Source organism: Setaria viridis, chromosome 5, assembly GCF_005286985.2.
Source record: "Setaria viridis chromosome 5, Setaria_viridis_v4.0, whole genome shotgun sequence".
Taxonomy (NCBI): Eukaryota; Viridiplantae; Streptophyta; class Magnoliopsida; order Poales; family Poaceae; genus Setaria; species Setaria viridis.
Genome location: NC_048267.2, coordinates 46,465,374 through 46,485,358, shown reverse-complemented (window position 1 = coordinate 46,485,358; position 19,985 = coordinate 46,465,374). Strand labels below are relative to the sequence as shown.

At 50.7% G+C, this 19,985-nt stretch overlaps 4 protein-coding genes across 6 annotated transcripts; 2 read left to right on the top strand and 2 right to left on the bottom strand.

The window, feature by feature from the left end:
- Nucleotides 1–886: 886 nt before the first annotated feature.
- On the bottom strand, nt 887–4,747 carry LOC117855297 (tetraspanin-6). 2 transcript variants are annotated; one of them, XR_004640490.2, is made up of 4 exons: nt 3,732–4,747; nt 3,275–3,342; nt 1,743–2,191; nt 887–1,657 (listed from the first exon to the last, which is right to left on the bottom strand). XR_004640490.2 is itself a non-coding variant. In XM_034737609.2 (2 exons), exons 1-2 carry the CDS (start codon nt 4,568–4,570, stop codon nt 3,303–3,305), a joined length of 879 nt encoding a protein of 292 aa, XP_034593500.1. In that variant the 5' UTR covers nt 4,571–4,746; the 3' UTR covers nt 2,893–3,302. The 2 variants fall into 2 exon arrangements, 1 of the variants encoding a protein (XP_034593500.1); XM_034737609.2 differs by lacking the exons at nt 887–1,657; nt 1,743–2,191 and having other exon boundaries at nt 2,893–3,342; nt 3,732–4,746.
- Nucleotides 4,748–6,194: 1,447 nt separating this feature from the next.
- Nucleotides 6,195–7,455, bottom strand: LOC117856611 (serine/threonine-protein kinase PBL27). The gene has a single exon (XM_034738942.2). The coding sequence runs from the start codon at nt 7,453–7,455 to the stop codon at nt 6,460–6,462; it is 996 nt and encodes a 331-aa protein (XP_034594833.2). The 3' UTR covers nt 6,195–6,459.
- A 3,006-nt stretch (nt 7,456–10,461) lies between these two features.
- LOC117855051 (uncharacterized) lies at nt 10,462–13,737 on the top strand. The gene is made up of 3 exons (XM_034737328.2): nt 10,462–10,614; nt 10,705–13,438; nt 13,518–13,737. Exon 2 carries the CDS (start codon nt 10,709–10,711, stop codon nt 13,400–13,402), a length of 2,694 nt encoding a protein of 897 aa, XP_034593219.1. The 5' UTR covers nt 10,462–10,614; nt 10,705–10,708; the 3' UTR covers nt 13,403–13,438; nt 13,518–13,737.
- A 1,835-nt stretch (nt 13,738–15,572) lies between these two features.
- LOC117855050 (probable LRR receptor-like serine/threonine-protein kinase At1g67720) lies at nt 15,573–19,733 on the top strand. 2 transcript variants are annotated; one of them, XM_034737327.2, is made up of 10 exons: nt 15,573–15,925; nt 16,004–17,195; nt 17,284–17,355; nt 17,473–17,541; nt 17,646–17,717; nt 17,872–17,940; nt 18,019–18,176; nt 18,282–18,677; nt 18,749–18,808; nt 18,930–19,733. In XM_034737327.2, the coding sequence occupies exons 1-10, from the start codon at nt 15,853–15,855 to the stop codon at nt 19,622–19,624; spliced, it is 2,856 nt and encodes a 951-aa protein (XP_034593218.1). In that variant the 5' UTR covers nt 15,573–15,852; the 3' UTR covers nt 19,625–19,733. The 2 variants fall into 2 exon arrangements, with proteins under 2 accessions (XP_034593218.1, XP_034593217.1); XM_034737326.2 differs by having other exon boundaries at nt 15,577–15,925; nt 18,276–18,677.
- Nucleotides 19,734–19,985: the final 252 nt, after the last annotated feature.

The following is a 19,985-nucleotide window of genomic DNA, read 5'->3' as shown; positions in this document are numbered from 1 at the left end:
CGGCCGGTGGCGACGGCGGGAGGTGGTGGTCGAGGATGACGGTGCTTAGGGTTAGGGTTTCGAGCTTCCAGGGGAGGATGGATGGCGACTCTAGGAGAGGAGAAGGTTGGTGGCTGCTATGGTAGTGGTTTGGCCGGTGGCGAAGGTTTCGAATATACGATGGCGGGGTCGAAGGTCGATAGTGGGTGGTGTGCGAGCGGCGAGCTAGCCACCCGTTAGGGTGGAGGATGAGGGGGCGGGAGGGGGGCTAGCAACGTGCTGAGGAAAAAGAAGCAAGGAAAGGAGGTGGGATGGCTGATGGCCTGGTGGGCTTTAGCCACCAGCCCTGCTACTCCTGCTCAGCGCAACTGAGGGATAAGGGTACCCACCCACCGACCAGGATACTGGTCGACCTTGATAAGTGGCCCCACCCGACCACATCGTATGGCCCAAGGCATGAGATACGTGGAGCACAAATTCGGAGGCCGGGTGAATGGATTCTGTTTGGATATCATGGAATACTTGTTGTAATACAATCACATATCAGCTTGATGTCTTGTCAAGCTGGAACCCCATCGCAAGTCCGGAGTTGATGTCTTGTGTTCTGATGGATTGTATTGCTGGTATGGGCTGTCCGACTTGTTCGACAGATCACACCCTCGCCTTTACGCTCGGGGGCTTCCCCCGTCATGCGTCGACCTCCAGGTCCCAACTTTTCTCCTACCCCTCTCAACGTTATGCGACTAACTCGTGTGGACGGCATCCTAGCATGCGAAACCTAGACAACCTTGCGCTCGCCCCCTCTACAAGCTTGAGATCCGCTCTCAACAGAGTGTTGGTTAGGCAAGGCTAGGCACTTAGCAGCTATAGGCCTAGGCCACACGGTACCCTGTCAAACATACCAAGGGAGGGAAGGAGTTTTGCCATTACATAAGTTAATTGACTAGTTTACTTGTCTCATGACATAGATCGATACACATCATAGTTTTTTCTATTACATGTCCAACTTCGGAAGGCTATCAGGATCGAAGCCTTTGGCTACCCCCACTCCGATGCACTCCACCACCACTCGAGGGAAATGCGTCTTGAGAAGCGCAATAACATTCTTTGCACACTCCACAGCGGTCTCCTTCATCAGTGCCTTCAGCAGACTAGGAGCACTCCTCAGTCGGTCCAATAGTGGCGTCGTCTCAGCAGGATTGGCCTCCGATTGGACCATATCCATCACATAGCCCGCGGCCGACCGCAGATCTTCCAGCTCTACCTCCAACCCTGCAATGACCACCTGATCATGTTGGAGGCTATTCATAGCGGCAATCAAGTACCGGTCCATGTCCTTGCACAAGTTTAGGGTTTAGGGTCATAGGCCAGTTTCTACGACACAGCATACTCACGGTGCACGGCGACGTCGTGGTCTTGCTGCAGTTAGGCATTGGCGGCCTCGCACTCTTTGAGGTCTCTCTCGAACCTCTCCTCTTTCTTCTGGGCATCTACAAAGTAACGGAACTCAAAAAAAGATACCGACCTCATCTACCCAAGCTAGATCCACCCCTTAGGTCCCACCACCAGGCCACTCTCACTCCCGGCCTGAACAGACGTCGTAGATGCAGTCCGACCTTCCACATGGGTCCTGACACCATCATCCTGCAGGCTCAACTCATCCTCCGTCACCGCCTCCCTGCCCGGTCGGCGCGGCATAGGGACAGAGTTAAGCAACGTACAAACAAACTTCCAACAATGTATGACGCCATGATCATACTCACAATGTGCTCTTCTTTGCTTGGAACTTTGGGCGAAGTGGTGCTGGTAGCGGCAGGATTGGCTCCTTCTACTTCTCCAGCGGATCTCCGTTTTCAGCCACTCCGCGTCAGCCGTGGTCGTCTCAAGGAGCTCGGCCTTCTTCTTCTTGGTGGCCGGGTTGGGCGATTTAGAGTCGTCACTTGGCACCCCAAACGAGATCTCCGCAGGGGATGCTGCTGCCACGGCGAGTGCCTTCGGCTTCATGGCACCCCTCTTCTTCCCCTTCTTCTTCTCGGCCTCCGACTTCTCCGTCTCTAGCGCCTTAGATTCTACCACCTTGCAAACAGCTTGGCGTGTAGGAGCCGTGCCCCGGCCTCCGTCCCGCTGCCTTGGAAGTTGGAGTCGTCAGAGCTCGCAACACTGCCCACGATATAATCCGCCAGCTCCTCCGCAGGTTCAGATCAGGGGTTCCCTGAAATTGGACAAAAGATAGTTAACAGAAAGAAGGTGCTGTTTGTGGTGATAACTTAATTACAGCTACAGTTTATCACTGGTATCCGCTGAAGAATTCATCCCAAGGGTAAAGTTCTTTGAGGAGCAGTTCCTCTGTATCACACATCCAGATGTCAGATTAAATTTACGAGTTAACATACTAGAGAGAATTCATCCGGTCGTCAAACGCCTGCAGCGCGTCGCGCAGGCGTACGTCCTTGGTGAGCAGGTGGACTGCGGCGGCGCTTCAGACGTAGGCAGTAGAGCTGCTCCCGTAGAACGAGGAGGGGACGAGCGGTTGCTGGACCATCATGCGATGCTGCATCTCCCACCAGCGCGCCATGGCTGCCATTGTCTTGGACTCTTGGGGCTCCTCGGCGCAGCAACAGCACGGGCTCTTCTAGTCTTCTTGGAGGCGTGGTGGTGCGAGGATGGGGCAGGTAAGAAGAATAGTCGCGCGCGCTGCCAATCGCGGAGAGGCGGCGGGCTCGCCGGATGCGATCGAGCAGGGTGGCGATTTCATCCCTCCGTCTGTACCCCATGATGAACGAGCGGATAAAATTCCTGCTGTGTTTCGTTCTTTAGAGATTGGGGACCGTTTTCTGCCCTCAAATTATGAGATAGGAGCGTATACTTCCGACCAAATATCTACATCGATCAGACGCTAAAACACCCAGAACCTGGAGAGATAAACTTGCCATATATAAATGCATCAGATCGAGCTGCAACCCATGCGGGCATCTAAGGTTGGAGCCCGGTCGAGAGGACCAGGGCCGCAGCTGGTAGCATCGCAAACTGGACTCATGTGAGCGGCGGAGCGGCCTGTAGTTCGAGCGGGCTGCGGCACAGCCCAAGCTGCGGCTCGACTAGGCAGACGTGAGGAAGACGACGGATAGCTCCATGGATCTCTATTGGAATATTGCCCTAAGACCGCCATGTGTGCTGGTTTACTTCCGACCAAATATTTACACATGAGCCGTTAAAACACCCGGAGAAAACTCTCGCCGTATATATAAAAGTTGATATACATTATAAAAAAAGGGGACTTCCTCGGAAACCTTACTTAGGCGTATGTACCATCACTAGCTACCCTAATACAGCTGCTCTCTTTGGCCATTCCACCACCTTGACCTGCACCAAGATCACAAGCAGTGCTTAAAATACACGAGATGTGATGTGAGACAAGCAAATTAATTCAAAAGTAAACTAATTTGCTTTAAAGATGGAGGGAGTATGTATTGTATATGGTAGAAAATTAAAGGTGGTCAAAAGCCACTGCATGCATGCATGCCAGGTCTAAATATGTAGCAACTTTACACGCCAAAGTAGTAAGGGGCAGATCGAGCAACTTTGTCTAGCTAGCTAGATCATCACTTTAATTTGTATGGTGAAATTAAATACACTACTATATATCACTTTGTATGCATGGTGAAATATAATATACTACTAGTATATATAATTAATAAGCAAGCAAGCGTTATATTATATGGATCGGAGTAACATACATAACTAATTATTACCAGAAGTAGTCCCATCGTGGATTGATCTTTGACATGCGGTTTACCCCATATGCTGCCTCGGCACGGCGGGCATTGCGGAAAGCGCAGCACCCACACGAGTAGACGGCGATGAGCACGACGAGGACGACGACGTTGAGGATGGTGATGTTGTGCCAGTGCCGGCGCACCTGCTCCAGCACCCCGGCCTTGCACGAGTCGCACTGGTAGCAGAGGATGCCGGGGGCATTGTTCCACCGGTAGCAGTCCTCGTCCTGCGGCTCCACGGGCATGCCGCCCTGGTTGTACGTGCAGGACGTGGGTGGCTTGCAGCATCCCGACTGTATCGGCGTGAGGCTGTGCTGCATGTAGTCGAGCGGCGTCCAGGCGGCGATCCTGGGGCAGGCTCTCGACCCAACCACGCATGCCAGCGCCGGCCGCCAGTAGCGCTCCACCTGCACGCGCTTCTGCAGCCAGCTCGAGTAATCCGTGACCCGGAACTCCTGGTAGGGCCTGCCGGGGACTTGCCGCCCGCCGCCGCCCGCCGTGACGGCCATGCCGAAGACGGTGACCCCGAGCAGGGCAACGACGAGCAGCAGCATGGCCAGGAGGTACAGCCACAGCGCCCATGTCACGTGGTAGCACGCGCCGATGAAGCCGGCTAGGGAGACGAGGAGGACGACGAATCCGATGGCCAGGAGCGGCGCCTGCAGCGCGGATTCGCATGTCGCCGCCGAGCCGTGCGCCAGCCACAGCCCTGCGCCGATGATGGGGATGGAGGCCAGGAGCGTCACCAGGTTGAGGTACCCGACCACCGTGTTGCTCACACGGTGCGGGTAGTATGGGTGTGAGTGTGAGTGCATCTGGCCTAGCTCCTCTTCTTGCCTAGCTCTTCTTCTTGCTTCTTGTTGTTGTTGCTGCCGCTGCTCCTCTCGTCTCAGACCTGCTGCTAGGCTGCTTGCTTATTATATCCTTGCTAGCTCCTTTGTTGCTTTGCTTTAGTGCTTTTCTTTGAGGCTTGCGTGAACCCCGGGCCTCCGCTGTGTGCGTGAGCTGGAAATCGATCTATCTAGTAAGGCAGCTAGAAGCTTTCACACATATATACATATACACATGCATGTATCGTGAACTGAAATATGTTTTCCCATGTTTTCTGCCTGGGCGGTCTGCTTTAATTATCTAGTTCTCTTAAACTGAAATGTAAAAGCACCACCACCGCACACACCGTCGGTCATATAATAGCTTATTTTATGGCTATGCCATCTAACACATCAGAATGGTTACAATAATTTAAATATTTTTAGATAATAATGTAGTCGACTTACTAGAATTGATATAGTTACACTGTCCTTCTTCGAGAGACATCTATATATATAATAGGACATGCATGATGAGTTCTGAAAATATATGAAATATCCTTTGATTATTCCTACCTGCAGTCACGGGATTAATTGATTCTTAATCATTAAGGAATAGAATGCAGCTGGGATCTGCAGGATCTGGATTATTAAGAAAGAGGGCAAACGCGGGGGACCCCCGGCAGGCTTCTTTTTGATTGCTTGATGGGCGTGTGCATGCCTTGGTAAGTAAAGTAGATTATTGGTCCAGTCCAATGTAATTTTTCTTTTCAAATGGACAAGCTTTTTCAAAGCTAAAGGTACGGTGTGCCTTCACTGTATTGCACTCCTAATAAGTACTACTATATACATACATTATGTATCGTATGTAATCATTATTAGTAACAAATTAAAATTGCCACTGATAATAGAACTCCTCAGATTCCCTACAGTTTGAAATCCTAGGAAAAGATCGATCATAAAACAGTAGACAAAGATGTTCCCTGCAAACATTTCATAGGGAACGATTTCTAAGGAGGAATTTGGCGGGAAATAAGAATGTGCCCTACCGTGACGCTGGAGGCCGTGTGGCCTAACATCAGTGTGGCCTTGCAGACCAGTGTGGCCTAATATAATTCGACCGTGTTCAGAGCCCGGCTGGTAGCATATCGCCGTGACTTTCCTTTCATAGTACTTAATCTGGTGCCTAAACTCAACCAATGGCATCCACACGGTGGTCAGTTGACAAATTTCAAGCACCTAAAATATAATGTAGAGAAGTCATACATATGTAGCATACCTACAGATATCCTTTTCTCCTCTCATACCCAATATTTACCTAAACGCTAAACGGTAGTTGTTCGGCCACCCCTCGAGTAGCAAGTAGAGCGTGTACACGGGCTACACGTTTTGTAAGATTACAATAAATTTTATACTTATACAAATAAAAATTAGAAATTTTGATATTTCATCATCCAAATATAAAAAGTTATAAAGCTTAAAAGTCAAACTGACTAAAGATCTAATCATAGGTTGGATATTCCTAGTTTACGGTTCTCAAATAACAAATGCCATATTGATTACAATTAGTTGTAGTTTATACTTTCCTATCGCCTGAACATCGTTTAAAATGTCTACTCGTCATGTAAAACCGTGTAATCACCATTTCGTGTACACCGTTTAGGCCGTGTAGCGTGCACACTGTTTAAGCCGTGTAAAACTGTTTTTTTACTGTGTAAACAGTTGAACCGTGTAATTACCGTTTAGACCCTAAGCCATTGAGTAATGTTTACACGGCGTGTAAACAGCCTACACGGCCGTGTAGGCGAACATTGCTCATACCCAACAATATAATACGTACAGTATATATATACATGGCAGTATGTACGTATATCCTGGCCTGCGGCCGGCTAGAGCTAGCTGGTGCTCGGTGGTGCCGCATCGGCCGCCGCCGCCGCCTCGGCGAGGTATTCCAGCGTGACGGCGGCGTCGCTCATGAGCGGGCGTGCGGACGCCTCGTCCTGCAGGCACATGGCGGCCACGGCCACGGCCTGCTTGAGGTCCCTCTCCGGGAAGGCCCCCCGGAGGAGCGGGTCGGCGAGCTCGCGGTACCTCTTGCCGTCGCGGAGCATGGGGCGGGCCCAGGCGACGAGCAGCTGCTCGGCGGGGGGCCTGGAGGAGTCGATGGCGCGGCGGCCGGTGACGAGCTCGAGCAGCAGCACGCCGAAGCTGTAGACGTCGGTCTTGACGGTGAGGTCGCCGGCGCGCACGTACTCGGGGGCGCAGTAGCCGTAGGTGCCCATGACGCGCGGGGAGCGGTCGCCGACGGGGCCGAGCTTGGCGAGCCCGAAGTCGGAGAGCTTGGGGCAGAGGGCGTCGTCGAGGAGGACGTTGGAGGACTTGAGGTCGCGGTAGATCACGGGCGGGTTGGCCGTCTCGTGCAGATACTCGAGGCCACGCGCGGCGCCCAGGGCCACGCGCATGCGCGTCTCCCAGCTCAGAGCGCGCCGCTCGTCGCCGCCGGGGCTGCCGCCGCCGGGCATGAGCAGCAGGTGGTCCGCCAGCGACCCCAGCGCCATGTACTCGTACACGAGCAGCCGCTGCTCGCCGTCGGCGCAGTAGCCCACCAGGTTCACCAGGTTGGGGTGGTGCAGCAGGCTCAGCATCATCACCTCCACCACGAACTCGCGGTTGCCCTGCGCCCCCTCGCGGTCCAGCTGCTTCACCGCCACCACCTGCCCGCTCTCCAGCCGGCCACGGTACACGCGCCCGAACCCGCCCTCCCCCAGCAGGCACTCCGCCTGGAAGTTGTCCGTCGCCGCCGCGAGCTCGCCGTACGTGAACGCGCGGGCCCGGCTGCTGCTCCCGGCGATATTGCCGCTCGCCGGCGCCGCTGCTGCGTCGCCTGCCATGCATTGGCCATATATATATCATCCATTCAGTCAGGTAAAACATATATGTTGACGATGGCATTAGATATATATACATATATGTATACATATAATTGCTTACCGCCGCCGGCTTGCTGATTCCGCGTGGACGAGCACGACAACCGCAGGCTACGACCGCGCCTCCTCGACGCCGCCGACGGCAATGGCGCCTCCTCCTCACCCGCTGGCTTGAAGCATGCAAAGCAGCCCACCATGATCTATCTATCTCGCTCCTTAATCAAAGCAGAGCCACCAGCAGCAGTGACAAAAATAATTAATCCATATGCAAGAACAGGAGGGCACGCTGCAAGATCGATCGATGGAGATGAACAAGAGAAACGACAAGGCATGGCGTTTCGATCGGCCAGCCAGCCTACACGCATGCATGCATGGTGTCTTCTGGTCATCTGGTAGGAACTAAATTTACCCATGCATGATCTCTTGTTTATTAGGAGTAGGAACTAAAATTAGTATGTATGCTCTGCTCCCCCTTATATACCGATGGTCAGTGCCTCAGTAAATTCACTCTTGCAATTTCTTTAGAAAATAAATGGATAATAAAACTTCATAAAACGCATACTCCCTAGTTGGTAACGGGCATTGTTTCATGGACTTGCAAGATCGAGTCCAGTATTGCTTCAAGTCCTGATCGAGTTCTTAGACTCCATCTGGATCGATAGAGATGTTCTTCTACTGTTAGAAATTCTCTTTGCGTACTTCTTTGCAGAACGTCTTTGTTTCGACATGGTGTGTGAGATCAACGATGATCGAGAAACCGGGTATGTACTTCTGCAAAAGAAGATTCCAGATCGATGATACTGGTCATCACAACCACACCACCATATATAAGGAATATATCAAAGGAAAGCTCAATTTCGAATGAATAATCTGACGTCATTCAAAATTCAATTTTTCTTTGACATGATCCTATAGTCCGATTGTAATGACCAGCAGTACACCTGGAACCTTCTTTTGCAGAAGTTAGATGGTCGGGATCTCGATCAAGGGTGAGCTCGTACGCCAGGTTGAAAACAAAGACGTTTTGCATACAAGTACGCAAGGAAAGTAGAAGCAACAAGAGAAGAACATCTGGATGGATGCCAGAAGGACTCTTAGTAGGTTAAACTCCAGGATCTCAAGATAATTAATACCATAATCGAGCTTAGTGCCCTTTATAAAGTTTAGCCAACTGTTTGGTTTGATCTCTTTTAGTCCTAAACTTCTAGACAGAGGGATTAAATGGAGGACTAAAGGGATTAGTCCTCTAGTCCTTTGGGAGGTGACTAAAGGAGTAAAGGGACTAAAGGTTCACGAGGACACCCCCTCCCCTCATTATTGCCCCGTTCCCTGCAAATTTTGTGCATTGATTAGTGGTATTTTGATCTTTGTTCATCTGGTTTAATGGCCTTTAATCCTGGATCCAAACGAGGTAGGGACTAAAGTTTAAATCCTGTTTGGTTAACATGGACCATCAGTCCACCCATTTTGGCCCCTTTTAGTCCCTAAAATGCTAAACAGGTGGACTAAAATGTGGACTAAATTGTTTAGTTCTCTAGTCCAAGAGGGGTGGGCTAAAGTGGACTAAAAGGCCTGGGAGACACCCCTGCCCCTCATTTATTGCCTCCCTCCCACCTGGCCCCCTCCGCCGGCCTCCCTCTCATTGTGGGATGAGCCCTTTGCGGGTAGACGCTGAAGCGGGGCTCGACTATGCGCCGCCCAACAGCTACCGCCTCTAGGCGCTCGGGTCGTCGCCGGCGTCCTCACCCTCGCGGACGCCGCGGAAGAGTTGGTCCACAGGCTCCATTGCACGGTGGTGCCGCCGCATCGACCTCCGCGGCGAGCTCGAGATCCCGCCGAGCTTCGGCCGCGAGGAGGCAGAGCCGGAAGCGGGAAGGAGAGGAGGAGGAGGAGGTGGTGGTGGTGGTGGTGGGCGCGAGGACGCGATGAGGAGGAACGACGGTATCGAGAGGGATCATGCGGCGCCCAATGCTGGCTGGTACGGGAACGGCGCGCTCGTGGACGCCGAGGCGCGGAAGAAGGCTGCGGAAGCAGAGGCGAAGTGGAAGGCAGAGGAGGTTGAGGCTAGGAGGAAGGAGGAGGGTAATATCATTTTTGTTCATCTGTTTTAATAGACTTTAGTTCATAGATCCAAATAGGGTAGGGACTAAAGTTTAGTCCATGGACTAAAAAAACCATGGACTAAAAGGCTATCTCTTTAAAACTTGGGCTCGGGTGTTATTTAGGTCTTATACTCTCCAAATGCAGATCTAGCCCCTTATACTCTCCAAATGCAGATCTAGCCCCCTAAACTTGGCTTCGGATGTCACCTAGATCCATATACTCTCTAAAATCTTTGTCATCTTAATGAATTGATAAAAAAAATATTTTTTACATAGATATAATTTAATTATAATCAAATAAAGTGAATTCATCTCAATGTGTGTGGAGAATATTGATACGCTGAATGCAGAAAGATTGATGATCTTTTACTTTGGAGGCAATATCTTAACTAGCAACGGATGACAGATGTGCTCCATTATTTTTGGAAGATTGTTCAAATTCATAGTTGCACTTACTAAACTAAATCCAGGGGTTTATAAGATAAATTACTGGAGAAATATTGGGAGTTAATAAGTAATGGCTTGATTGAAAGCATGCAATTTGATTTATCATATTCTATTAGGGGGATGATACTGCATTTAAGAATTTAGGCATTTAAGAATTTAGGAATTTTAGGAACTTTATTCGATGTGACTAGGGCTAAACTTTAGTCTGAAGATCAACACGCTTAAGGACCTTGCATTTTGCTCTTGAGAAAATATGAAGACGGATTCGTCCCGTCCGCTTTCACCGTGGCAGTCACGTTTCTTTCGTGAAGCCTTGGCGGAGGCTTTCACAAATAAAGCACAACTACAGGGTTGAATCGGCAATAATGAAGCAAGACGCGGACAGAGGAGAGGAGAAGAAAAATCTACAAACTTTGGCAGGTAGCCCCTCGTGCTAAACGGGAATTCCAAAGGGACCCCCACCTCACGCCACATCTAACATTTCTCTCCTCGACTCGGCGTCGTCTCCAAAATTCCCCATCTCCCTTGCCTCCGGCGAACCCTTGCTCCCTCCCTTCCACGGCGGCGAAGCTCTGTAAGTTCTGCCCCACCTTCCTTATTTTCCTCTCGAGTGACGCAAGCCCCCCTCCTCCTCCTTCTAATTCCTCTTCTTCCTTGGCCCTAGCAACATGGCGGATGCACGGGGAGAGGCTTCCGGCGGGGACAAGGCCACGCGCCCGTCGCGCCTCCGCGTCGTACGCCCGGACGTCCAGGAAGTCCTCAAGAGCCCTCGCCGTAGCCGCCCTAAGAAGCAGCAGCCTCCGCCTCCGCCCCAGCCCCCGCCGCCAAGGAAGCAGAAGCAGGTAAAGGAGAAGAAAGACCGGGGGAAGGAGAAGGAGAAGGAGAAAGAGAAGGGAGAGGAGGAGCAATTCGATCCCGTGCGGTACAATTGCGCCTTCCAGCACGAGGACGAAGGGAGCCGCGACTTCGCGCCGCCGGAGCTTGTTTGGGGTAAGGTGCGGAGCCACCCATGGTGGCCCGGCCAGGTCTTCGACGCTGCTGACGCGTCCGAGGTCGCGCTGCAGCACCGGAAGGCCGGCGCCCCGCTTGTCGCCTATTTCTGGGACAGGACCTTCGCTTGGAGCGACGGCTCCGCGCTGCTCCCCTTCCACGCCAACTTCACGCGGTTGTCCGCCCAGAGCTCCATGTCCGGCTTCGTCTCCGCCGTCGACGCCGCGCTGCAGGAGGTTGGGCGACGCGTGGAAGCTGGCCTCTCGTGCAGTTGTTTCGCTTCCAGTGTTGCCACCAGGCAGGAGGTTCAGAACTCTGGCATCCGGCAAGGAGCCTATGGTGCAGCGGTAGACGCCTCGTATATGAGGGACGCCTTCCAAGGCAAAGCATTTCTGAACTACATCTCAGCACTGGGAAGGAGGCCGCTGGCTGGCGCTGATCTTCTTGACCTTGCCACTGCCAGAGCGCAGCTGAGGGCGTTCAACCGATCAAGGGGTTCAAGGGATCTCCCTGAGTTTGTGACGTTCGAGGGTATTGAGGAGTTTGCGGTGGCGATCCCACGCACAAAAGGGCAAAGGATGAACAAGAGTGGTGAGTCTGATGTTCCGACCAAGGATAATAAATCCAGGCATGCTGGGAGTTCATCGCACAGGAAACAGACTTTACCGGAAGCTATGGAGGAGGACAGCGGTGGAGGCGCAACAGATGATACATTGAGTAGCAAGGGGAAAAGGTCAAAGCACATGAAGAGTTCAGAGAAGAAGAAGAAAATAGGCATTTCCAAAGATTCAGGTGGACTCGATACAGCTGATGTTGTTGAGGGCAAAACACCAGCCAACAAGACAGTGGATGGTATTTCGAGCATGAGCAAATCTGGGCGCACGCTAAGATCCATGCGCAAGAAGGAAGATGCCTTGGAGGGTTTGAAAAGGCTGGGAAATGAAGATAGTGATGAAACCTTAACAGGGAAAAGCAAAGATGCCCCTTTGCTTAAAGAAAGCAAGCTGATGCATAGAACGAGCTCTGCACGCAAGAGGAGTAAAATTACAGACCATGGGCATGAAGTTGAAGATCTCATTGTGAACAATTCCGCTTCGATTGGCAAGAGAAGGTCGGGGCGTGCTGAAATGAGCAATAGAGTGCCCATCTCCGAGCATGGTAGGAAGAAGAAGAAACTTTCTGAACTTATGGCAGAGACAGGCAGTCCTAATTCTGCATCTGATGGCAAGAGCAAGACTCGAGGGAAGCGTTCTTCGCACGAATCAACTGAGAAAGCTGAGGATCCTGATCGTGACTCCAAGGATACGATGAAGGCTAGGAAAAGAAAGAAGCTCAATACATTGGGGGATTTGTCTTCCCAGTCAGAGCCTTCCTGTCATAAGAAGTCCACAAAGGTTGGGAAACTGATGACCAAAGCTTCTGGGAGCAGCATATCACATACACCACCTGCTGTCAAAGCTAATGGTGCAGCGTCTCAGACAAAATCACGCAGAGCTAAACACAAGCTAGTAAATGCTGCAGACAAGTCTCCACGTCCTGTGAAGGTGGATCGGGGCAAGAAAGAAGCCTTTAGTGAGGAGTCTCTATCTTGCGATGAAATGCTATGGCAGCTCTCAGTAGCTGCATGTGATCTTAAGCAGCGAGAGAAAATCGTCCCCACAAGTGTTAACTTCTTTACTGATTTTAGGAACAACTTGACGGTTTCTAGTTCTGATGTCAATGAGGAGGTACCTGAGAAGGCAGCTAACATTGAATCCACTCCTTCTGAACAGCCTCTTGCTGATCATATGAAGGATGACTATTGGGCTGACATTCTCATTAATGTGGAGGAGCCACTGTCTAGCCTCAAAAAGAAGAAAGATGAGAGTAAGAAAAGAACAAGCAAGAAGGCACATCAGGTCAAGAAACTTACTGATACTCCATCAGTGACTCTGGAAAATGCAGATGAGCCAAGAAGTGAAGGCAAAGAAGATACAGAGAATGGGGAACAACTTAAGGCCGAAAGCAAACCGGTGGTCGCAAATGGGTCTCGACTGAACACTGGAACCAAATCTGCTGAAGAAATGGAACATAGCAATGGCGTGCTGGCTGGGCTGGTGCTGCACTTCAGCGGGCCAAGAGCTGTTCCATCACGCAGTGACCTTATCAAGATTTTTAGTCAATACGGGCCTGTTAGCGAAGCCAAGGCAGAGATTGCAAACAATGCCAACTCTGCTCAGGTGATCTTCAAGAGGCGCATGGATGCTGAGGCAGCGTTTGCAGGCGCTGGGAAAATCAGTGCCCTTGGACCAGCCCTTGTCAGCTTTCGACTCACCGACTTCCCAGCTGTTGCTTCAGGAAATGAACCTTCGCATGGTGCATCAAAGAAATGAACCCTAAGCTGTAGAAGCTGTTGCATAACCAATGAGGTACTCAGGTTCTGTCTCCAGCCGTCCATCCACTGCTGTTGTACATCATCTTATGCATGTTATGGTGTCCTTTTCGCAGGTCAACAAGATGAGGGAGTTAGAGGTAAAGGTATACTAAGTGGTAGCTAGCTTGTTGCAGAATTAAGCATTCATAGGAACAGCGATCGCATCTATGTTTTCCAGTGTTGTGAAGTGTCATATACTCTTGCGTCATTGTACGCTGCGGACCAGATCAGACAGTTACCAATAGGTGTTGTAAAAACATGTTTTAAAGCTGTTCTTTTTACTTTGTTTCTTAATCCGAGCACTGGATTCTGATGTGGGTGCAAGCATATCTTTGTATTGTTTGGTGGATATTTTGTCTTTGTTCTTTCGTGTGGAATCAGCAGCTGAGCTGTGGTGGATCACCAGGACAGGAGTCTGTCTGTGTGGGGGTTCTGAAAGGTATGCAGTTACTCCTGTCATCTTATTCTGCAAATTTGACATGGGCGATCAATTTCATCCATCTCAAACTAGTGAAGCTTTTTATCTTTCTTTTTTTTCCTTTTTCACATCAAGCGTCGTCCATTGATATAGCCGGGAGTATAAAATACATTCAGCGTGTGCAGCGCAAAGTGATTTGCATGTGGTAACTTTCTTTCCGCTGTATGCGTATGGAGTAAAGAATTTCCACGATCGATGGATGTGCACTGAGAGATGGCTAGCTTTTCTACCTTTACATGGTGTGGCTTTATTCGCTGCACCATCTTTTCGTTGCATTGCAGGCTTGCTTTACCACCTCACATAATCTCCTGTGGTTGTCTGATCGGTACACGTCCCAAATTGCAGGTTGTTTTGGTATTTCTAAATGAAAGTGTCTACTGCTAACTCAGGTATTACTGCAGGTTGTTTTGGTATTTCTAAATGGAAGTGTCTACTGCTAACTCAGGTATTACTGTGTCCACAGTATTGGGGTAATTTGAAGGTGGAAAACACCCTGTTTTGAAGAGAAAAAGATCCCGGTGCTGCAAATACTTCTGTGACCTGAAAATTATAACCCTAGGATCCTGATCAAACGGTGCAGATAAAAAAAACTAAACTAAGCACATAGTAAACAAAAAGAGAAGAAAAAAATGCAAAAGGCAAAATTATAAACTTAAACAAATTTTTTCTATAGTCAGTCAATGAATAAATTATTTCTAAATGTGAGAAACCCCTCAGATGCAAATGTACAAATCAGATTTCAAAATTAAAAAATTGCAACTCATTTACATGATAAGATTAAACAAATTACAGGCACTAAACCACCGTAAATGCTACACTAAAGCACTGTAAATGCTAAAACACGTTACATTAGGGTCGAATCGCCACACCTGAGCAGCTCTTTGTGACCGCTCGTCTGCACACTAGGAACTGAAGACGAAATGAACCAGGGCCTGTTCGCTTCAGCTTATTCAGCCGGCTTATCAGCCACCAAACAATGTTTTCCTCTTACAACAAATCAGCCGTTTCAGCTTTTCAGCCAGCTTATAAGCTGAAGCGAACAAGCCCCAGGTCTTGCCTACCCAACCGAGATCCGAATATAATAATGGGCGCGTTCCCAAAAATTGAATACCTGGACACAGATAGCTAGATCCCACAAAAAAGTCTAGAGAAAACAATGGGGACTAACCAAGCCAGATCCAATTGATAGGAACAAAATCAAGACGGCCACAAAATCGGGTGCTAGGTGCTCCTAAAACACCCCAACAGACCATCCGACGGCCACAAAATCGGGTGCTAGGTGCTCCTAAAACACTTTTCCCTTCTAAATTCATAACTTTGCTATATACACCTAAGATAATTTGGGATAGAGGGAGGAGTGAATATGAGCGTCAAGATCTTAACTAACTTTCCTCTGGCTTAATGTTCACGACGGAACTAAAAGTTAGCTTTGTGCAGTGTGCGGTTCATTGCAAGTGGAAGCGAATTCGCATCGAATTCATCCAGTTTGCATTCCATCCAGCGGCCGTTGTAGTTGGAACCCACCACAGCATGAAGCAGGTCGCTTTACCTCCCTTTACAGTTAGAGGGTCCTCCTCCCATGGATTGGCCCTGCTGGGCGCCTTTCCCCTTTTTCTGCGTTCTCACTGCCGCTCTGCTCTGCTCTGCTTTATTACCACTCTCTCATCAGTGCTGCAGCTAGTGCCTCTCACTGTCTGTCACTGCTGTTGTGGGTCTCCCTCTCTCTTCTACCTCCCGGCCCCTTCCCTTTCCTTTCCTCCTCGTCCATCGTCCTAGTGCTCAGCTCATCAGCTCACTGCACTGCAGCAGTAACAAGTAACACAACAGTTTGCTTCGCCGCTAAGAATTGCAAATTTCAATTCCATCCAACATCCATGGAGGGGGACGGCAATTTCAGTTTCTAGCAGCAGCCCGTAAGTGCTCCTAGCTTCATGGCCACCAGCCGCTTCCTCTTCGTCTCCCTCCTCGTCTTCTTCACCGGTGCCGCCGTTGCGCAGATGCCTGGTGAGTTCTCTTCATCCATTTGGTTCTTTTAATTTGCGCAAATTAAATGGAAATATACATATGCTGATATATATGCAGGTTTCGTGAGCATCGACTGCGGCGGGTCGGCAAACTACACGGACGAGCTGGGCCTGCAGTGGACGGGCGACGGCGGGTGGTTCCCCTTCGGCGAGACGGCCACCATCGCCGTGCCGTCGGAGAAGCGCACGCAGTACTCGACGGTGCGCTACTTCCCCTCCTCCTCCTCCGCCGCCGCCCCTAGCAGCAAGCACTGCTACACGCTGGGCGTCCGCACCCGCACCCGCTACCTTGTCCGCGCCACCTTCCTGTACGGCAACTTCGACAGCAGCAACGTGTTCCCGGAGTTCGACCTCTACCTGGGGGCCTCCCGCTGGTCCACCATCGTCATCTACGACGACGCCAAGGTGGTGACCCGTGAGGCCGTCGTGCTCGCCGCCGGCCCCTCCCTCAGCGTCTGCCTCTCCAACGCCACCACGGGGCAGGCCTTCATCTCCACGCTGGAGCTCCGCCAGCTCAACGGCTCCCTCTACTACACCGACTCCGAGGCCTTGGCCTTCCTCGGCCTCTCCGCCAGGATCAACTTCGGGGCGCCCACCGCCGACGCCGTCAGGTACCCCGACGACCCCTACGACAGGATCTGGGAGTCCGACATGGTCAGGAGGGCCAACTACCTGGTCGACGTCGCCCCCGGCACCGTCAACGTCTCCACCGACAGGCCCGTCTTCGTCGCCTCCAGCGAGAGGCCGCCGCAGAAGGTGATGCAGACGGCGGTGGTGGGCGACCTCGGCGAGCTCACCTACCGCCTCAACCTCAACGGCTTCCCCGGCGACGGATGGGCCTTCTCCTACTTCGCCGAGATCGAGGAGTTCGTGGTGCCCGAGACGCGCAAGTTCAAGCTCTTCATCCCGGGCCTGCCGGACGTGAGCAAGCCCACCGTGGACATCGGCGAGAACGCGCCGGGGAAGTACCGGCTCTACGAGCCCGGCTTCTTGAACATCTCGCTGCCCTTCGTGCTCTCCTTCGCGTTCCGCAAGACCAACGATTCGTCCAAGGGCCCCATCCTCAACGCCTTCGAGATATACAAGTACATCCGCATCGAGCTCGGCTCCCCGGATGCTCCCGTCATGGCGAGCCTGGCGTCGCGGTACCCCTTGGCCGATTGGGCGATGGAAGGCGGCGATCCCTGTCTCCCTTCGCCGTGGTCGTGGGTGAAGTGCACTTCAGAAGCGCAGCCAAGAGTCATCTCCATGTAATTTAACGCCTTATTGATTTCATTCATCTCCGATATGAATATGATCGATCCCCAATACTGACAATGCTGCCCTGCCTGTGATCAGAAATCTTTCAGGGAAGAACTTGACGGGGAATGTACCACCGGAAGTAGGGGCTCTGCCATGCTTAGCAGAGATGTAAGCTAGAACTTGCACTGCCCAGATCCCTCTTTATCCATGAAATAGGCACAGTCTCGTGTCACTTTCGTTCAAACAAAAATGATTAATCTGAAGAATTATATTTCCTTGCTGCAGCGGACTTGCTAATAACATGCTGACGGGCCCAATCCCTGACCTCAGTGGCTCCTCCAACCTATCCATCATGTGAGTCGTCGATCAGAAAACTAAACTATATACTAGCTTATTCCACTTCGCTTAACCATGACTTGACTGATTGTTTTTTAATTTCTCGCTAAAACTAAATGCAGTCATCTCGAGAACAATCAACTGACCGGAAACGTTCCTTCATACTTGGGCAGCTTGCCAAAACTGAGCGAGCTGTAAGTTGAGTCCTACCTGGTCTGGTGAAACACTATATTAATCTGTTCATGAAAATGAGAGAGCTAGCCTTGCATATTTTACTTTTCCAAAACAAACTATTCAATTTTTTTACGCACCTTTTCATCACCTAAATAAAGCACCAATACAATGCAGGTACCTTCAAAACAACAAGCTGTCTGGATCCGTTCCCAGGGCTCTGCTAAGTCGAAGCATTATTTTCAAGTGCGTGTTCTTTCCTTGATACATACTATACTAGTCTATGATATATATATCTAATTAAGAGAGAAATTAAATTTTCAGCTACTCCGGGAACATGTATCTTGGAATAGCCAAGCAAGAGAAGAAGCATGTAATCATCATTATATCTGCTCTGCTTGGAGCATCCTTGTTGCTTGCAGCCGCCCTATGTTGCTACATGCTGACACGCAAAACCATCAAGAAAGACTCCTCGCCGGAAGGTTATTCCTTACATTGTTTTGTAAATTGTAATTGCATATTCAGTTCCTCGATCTTTAATTTCTGGCAGATAGATAGATTGATAATTCCTGTGCATGCAGGACCAGATGACGACGATTTTACAAGGAAAAACAAGGCCCTGCCTGCACAGAAGAATTTGCAGAACCCAAGCACGCGGTCGCGCGAAATCGCCACCGAGACGGCTCATCCCTACAGGTTATCTGAGCTGGAAGTGGCGACCAACAACTTCGCGAGCAGGATCGGTTCAGGGGGTTTCGGGATCGTGTACTACGGGAAGCTGAGTGATGGAAAGGAGATTGCAGTGAAGGTGCCGACCAACGATTCGTACCAGGGGAAGAAGCAGTTCACCAACGAGGTGTCCCTGCTGTCAAGGATACACCACAGGAACCTGGTGGCGTTTCTGGGTTATTGCCATGAAGATGGGAGAAACATTCTGGTCTACGAGTTCATGCACAACGGAACCCTGAAAGAGCATCTGCATGGTCAGCTTGCATTGCTGCCTGCCCAGTTGCATTGCTTAATCGATCATCTTATATATATGTACAATTTGCAGGGCGCGACAAGCACATTAGTTGGATCAAGCGGCTTGAGATTGCCGAGGATGCGGCGAAAGGTCAGTTTGTTATATATGTTATCAGCAGCTGCATATATGCTTTCCATATATACTACTCCTACTAGATAGATGGACGGATTATATCATAGATAGAATGGCATGCTGTTGTTGGGACGAGCAGGGATCGAGTACCTCCACACTGGATGCACGCCGTCGATCATCCACAGGGACATCAAGACGAGCAACATCCTTCTTGACAAGCAGATGCGAGCCAAGGTGTCCGACTTCGGGCTGTCCAAATTCGCCGCCGAGGAGTCTCACGCGTCGACCAACGTGCGAGGGACGCTGGGATACCTGGATCCACAGTACTACATCTCCCAGCAGCTGACCGAGAAGAGCGACATGTACAGCTTCGGCATCATCCTTCTTGAGCTCATCTCCGGGCGTCCTCCCATCTCCACCCTCTCCTTCGGCGACCACTTCCGCAACATCGGGCCCTGGGCCAAGTTCTACTACGAGGGCGGCGACATCGAGGCCATCATCGACCCCTCCATCTCCGGCGCCGGCGGGTACCAGGACGTGCAGTCCGTCTGGAAGATCGCCGAGGCCGCCGTGCGGTGCATCGACGCGGAGCCCCGGAAGCGGCCGTGCATGCCGGAGGTGGTGAAGGAGATCCAGGACGCCATGGCGCTGGAGCGGACGTCGTCGGAGGCCGCCAGGTGCGGCCCCTTCTCCCCTGCGGCGGCGAGCGTCAGGTCCGGCGGGACCATGAGGTCGCACGACATGGTCATGGACAACCTGCTGCTCATGGACGACGAGGACGACTCCTCCTTCTCAGGCTCCGTCAGCAAGCTCAAGTACCCGGAGCTGCGCTAGTTAGATAGCTATTTTTTTTTGCTTGATTAATTCTATTCTATTAATTAATTGCAGTTTGACTTGGCTTTTGTATTTCGATTTCCCTGTTAATCAGTATTTTATTTTTTTATTTTTTTAAGAAACTGTATTTTGTTTTTTTGAGAGCAGCAAAACTGCATGCAGTTGCTGTCATATCATATGGAGTATACAAACTATAGTTTTTTTTTATTAAAAAGGAAAAAAGATTCTTCTGGTACTCGAAAGTCGAATCTCACTCGACACCTCCGGCCCAGGCCCAAAAAGCACATATATAAGACATAACTGGGCCGGGCCGATTACGAGCCCAATGCGCCAAGGGCATACTCGTCAATTCACAAACATG

Bases quoted from the DNA above. Each gene is read 5' to 3' on its own strand.
- LOC117855050 (XM_034737326.2), top strand. From the start codon at position 15,853: ATGGCCACCAGCCGCTTCCTCTTCGTCTCCCTCCTCGTCTTCTTCACC. The intron at 17,356-17,472 runs GTAAGCTAGAAC...TCCTTGCTGCAG, and splicing joins CTGCCATGCTTAGCAGAGAT to CGGACTTGCTAATAACATGC. The intron at 18,177-18,275 runs GTTATTCCTTAC...CTGTGCATGCAG, and splicing joins GAAAGACTCCTCGCCGGAAG to GACCAGATGACGACGATTTT.
- LOC117856611 (XM_034738942.2), bottom strand. From the start codon at position 7,455: ATGGCAGGCGACGCAGCAGCGGCGCCGGCGAGCGGCAATATCGCCGGG.
- LOC117855297 (XM_034737609.2), bottom strand. From the start codon at position 4,570: ATGCACTCACACTCACACCCATACTACCCGCACCGTGTGAGCAACACG. The intron at 3,343-3,731 runs GTAATAATTAGT...ATCTTGGTGCAG, and splicing joins CCACGATGGGACTACTTCTG to GTCAAGGTGGTGGAATGGCC.
- LOC117855051 (XM_034737328.2), top strand. From the start codon at position 10,709: ATGGCGGATGCACGGGGAGAGGCTTCCGGCGGGGACAAGGCCACGCGC.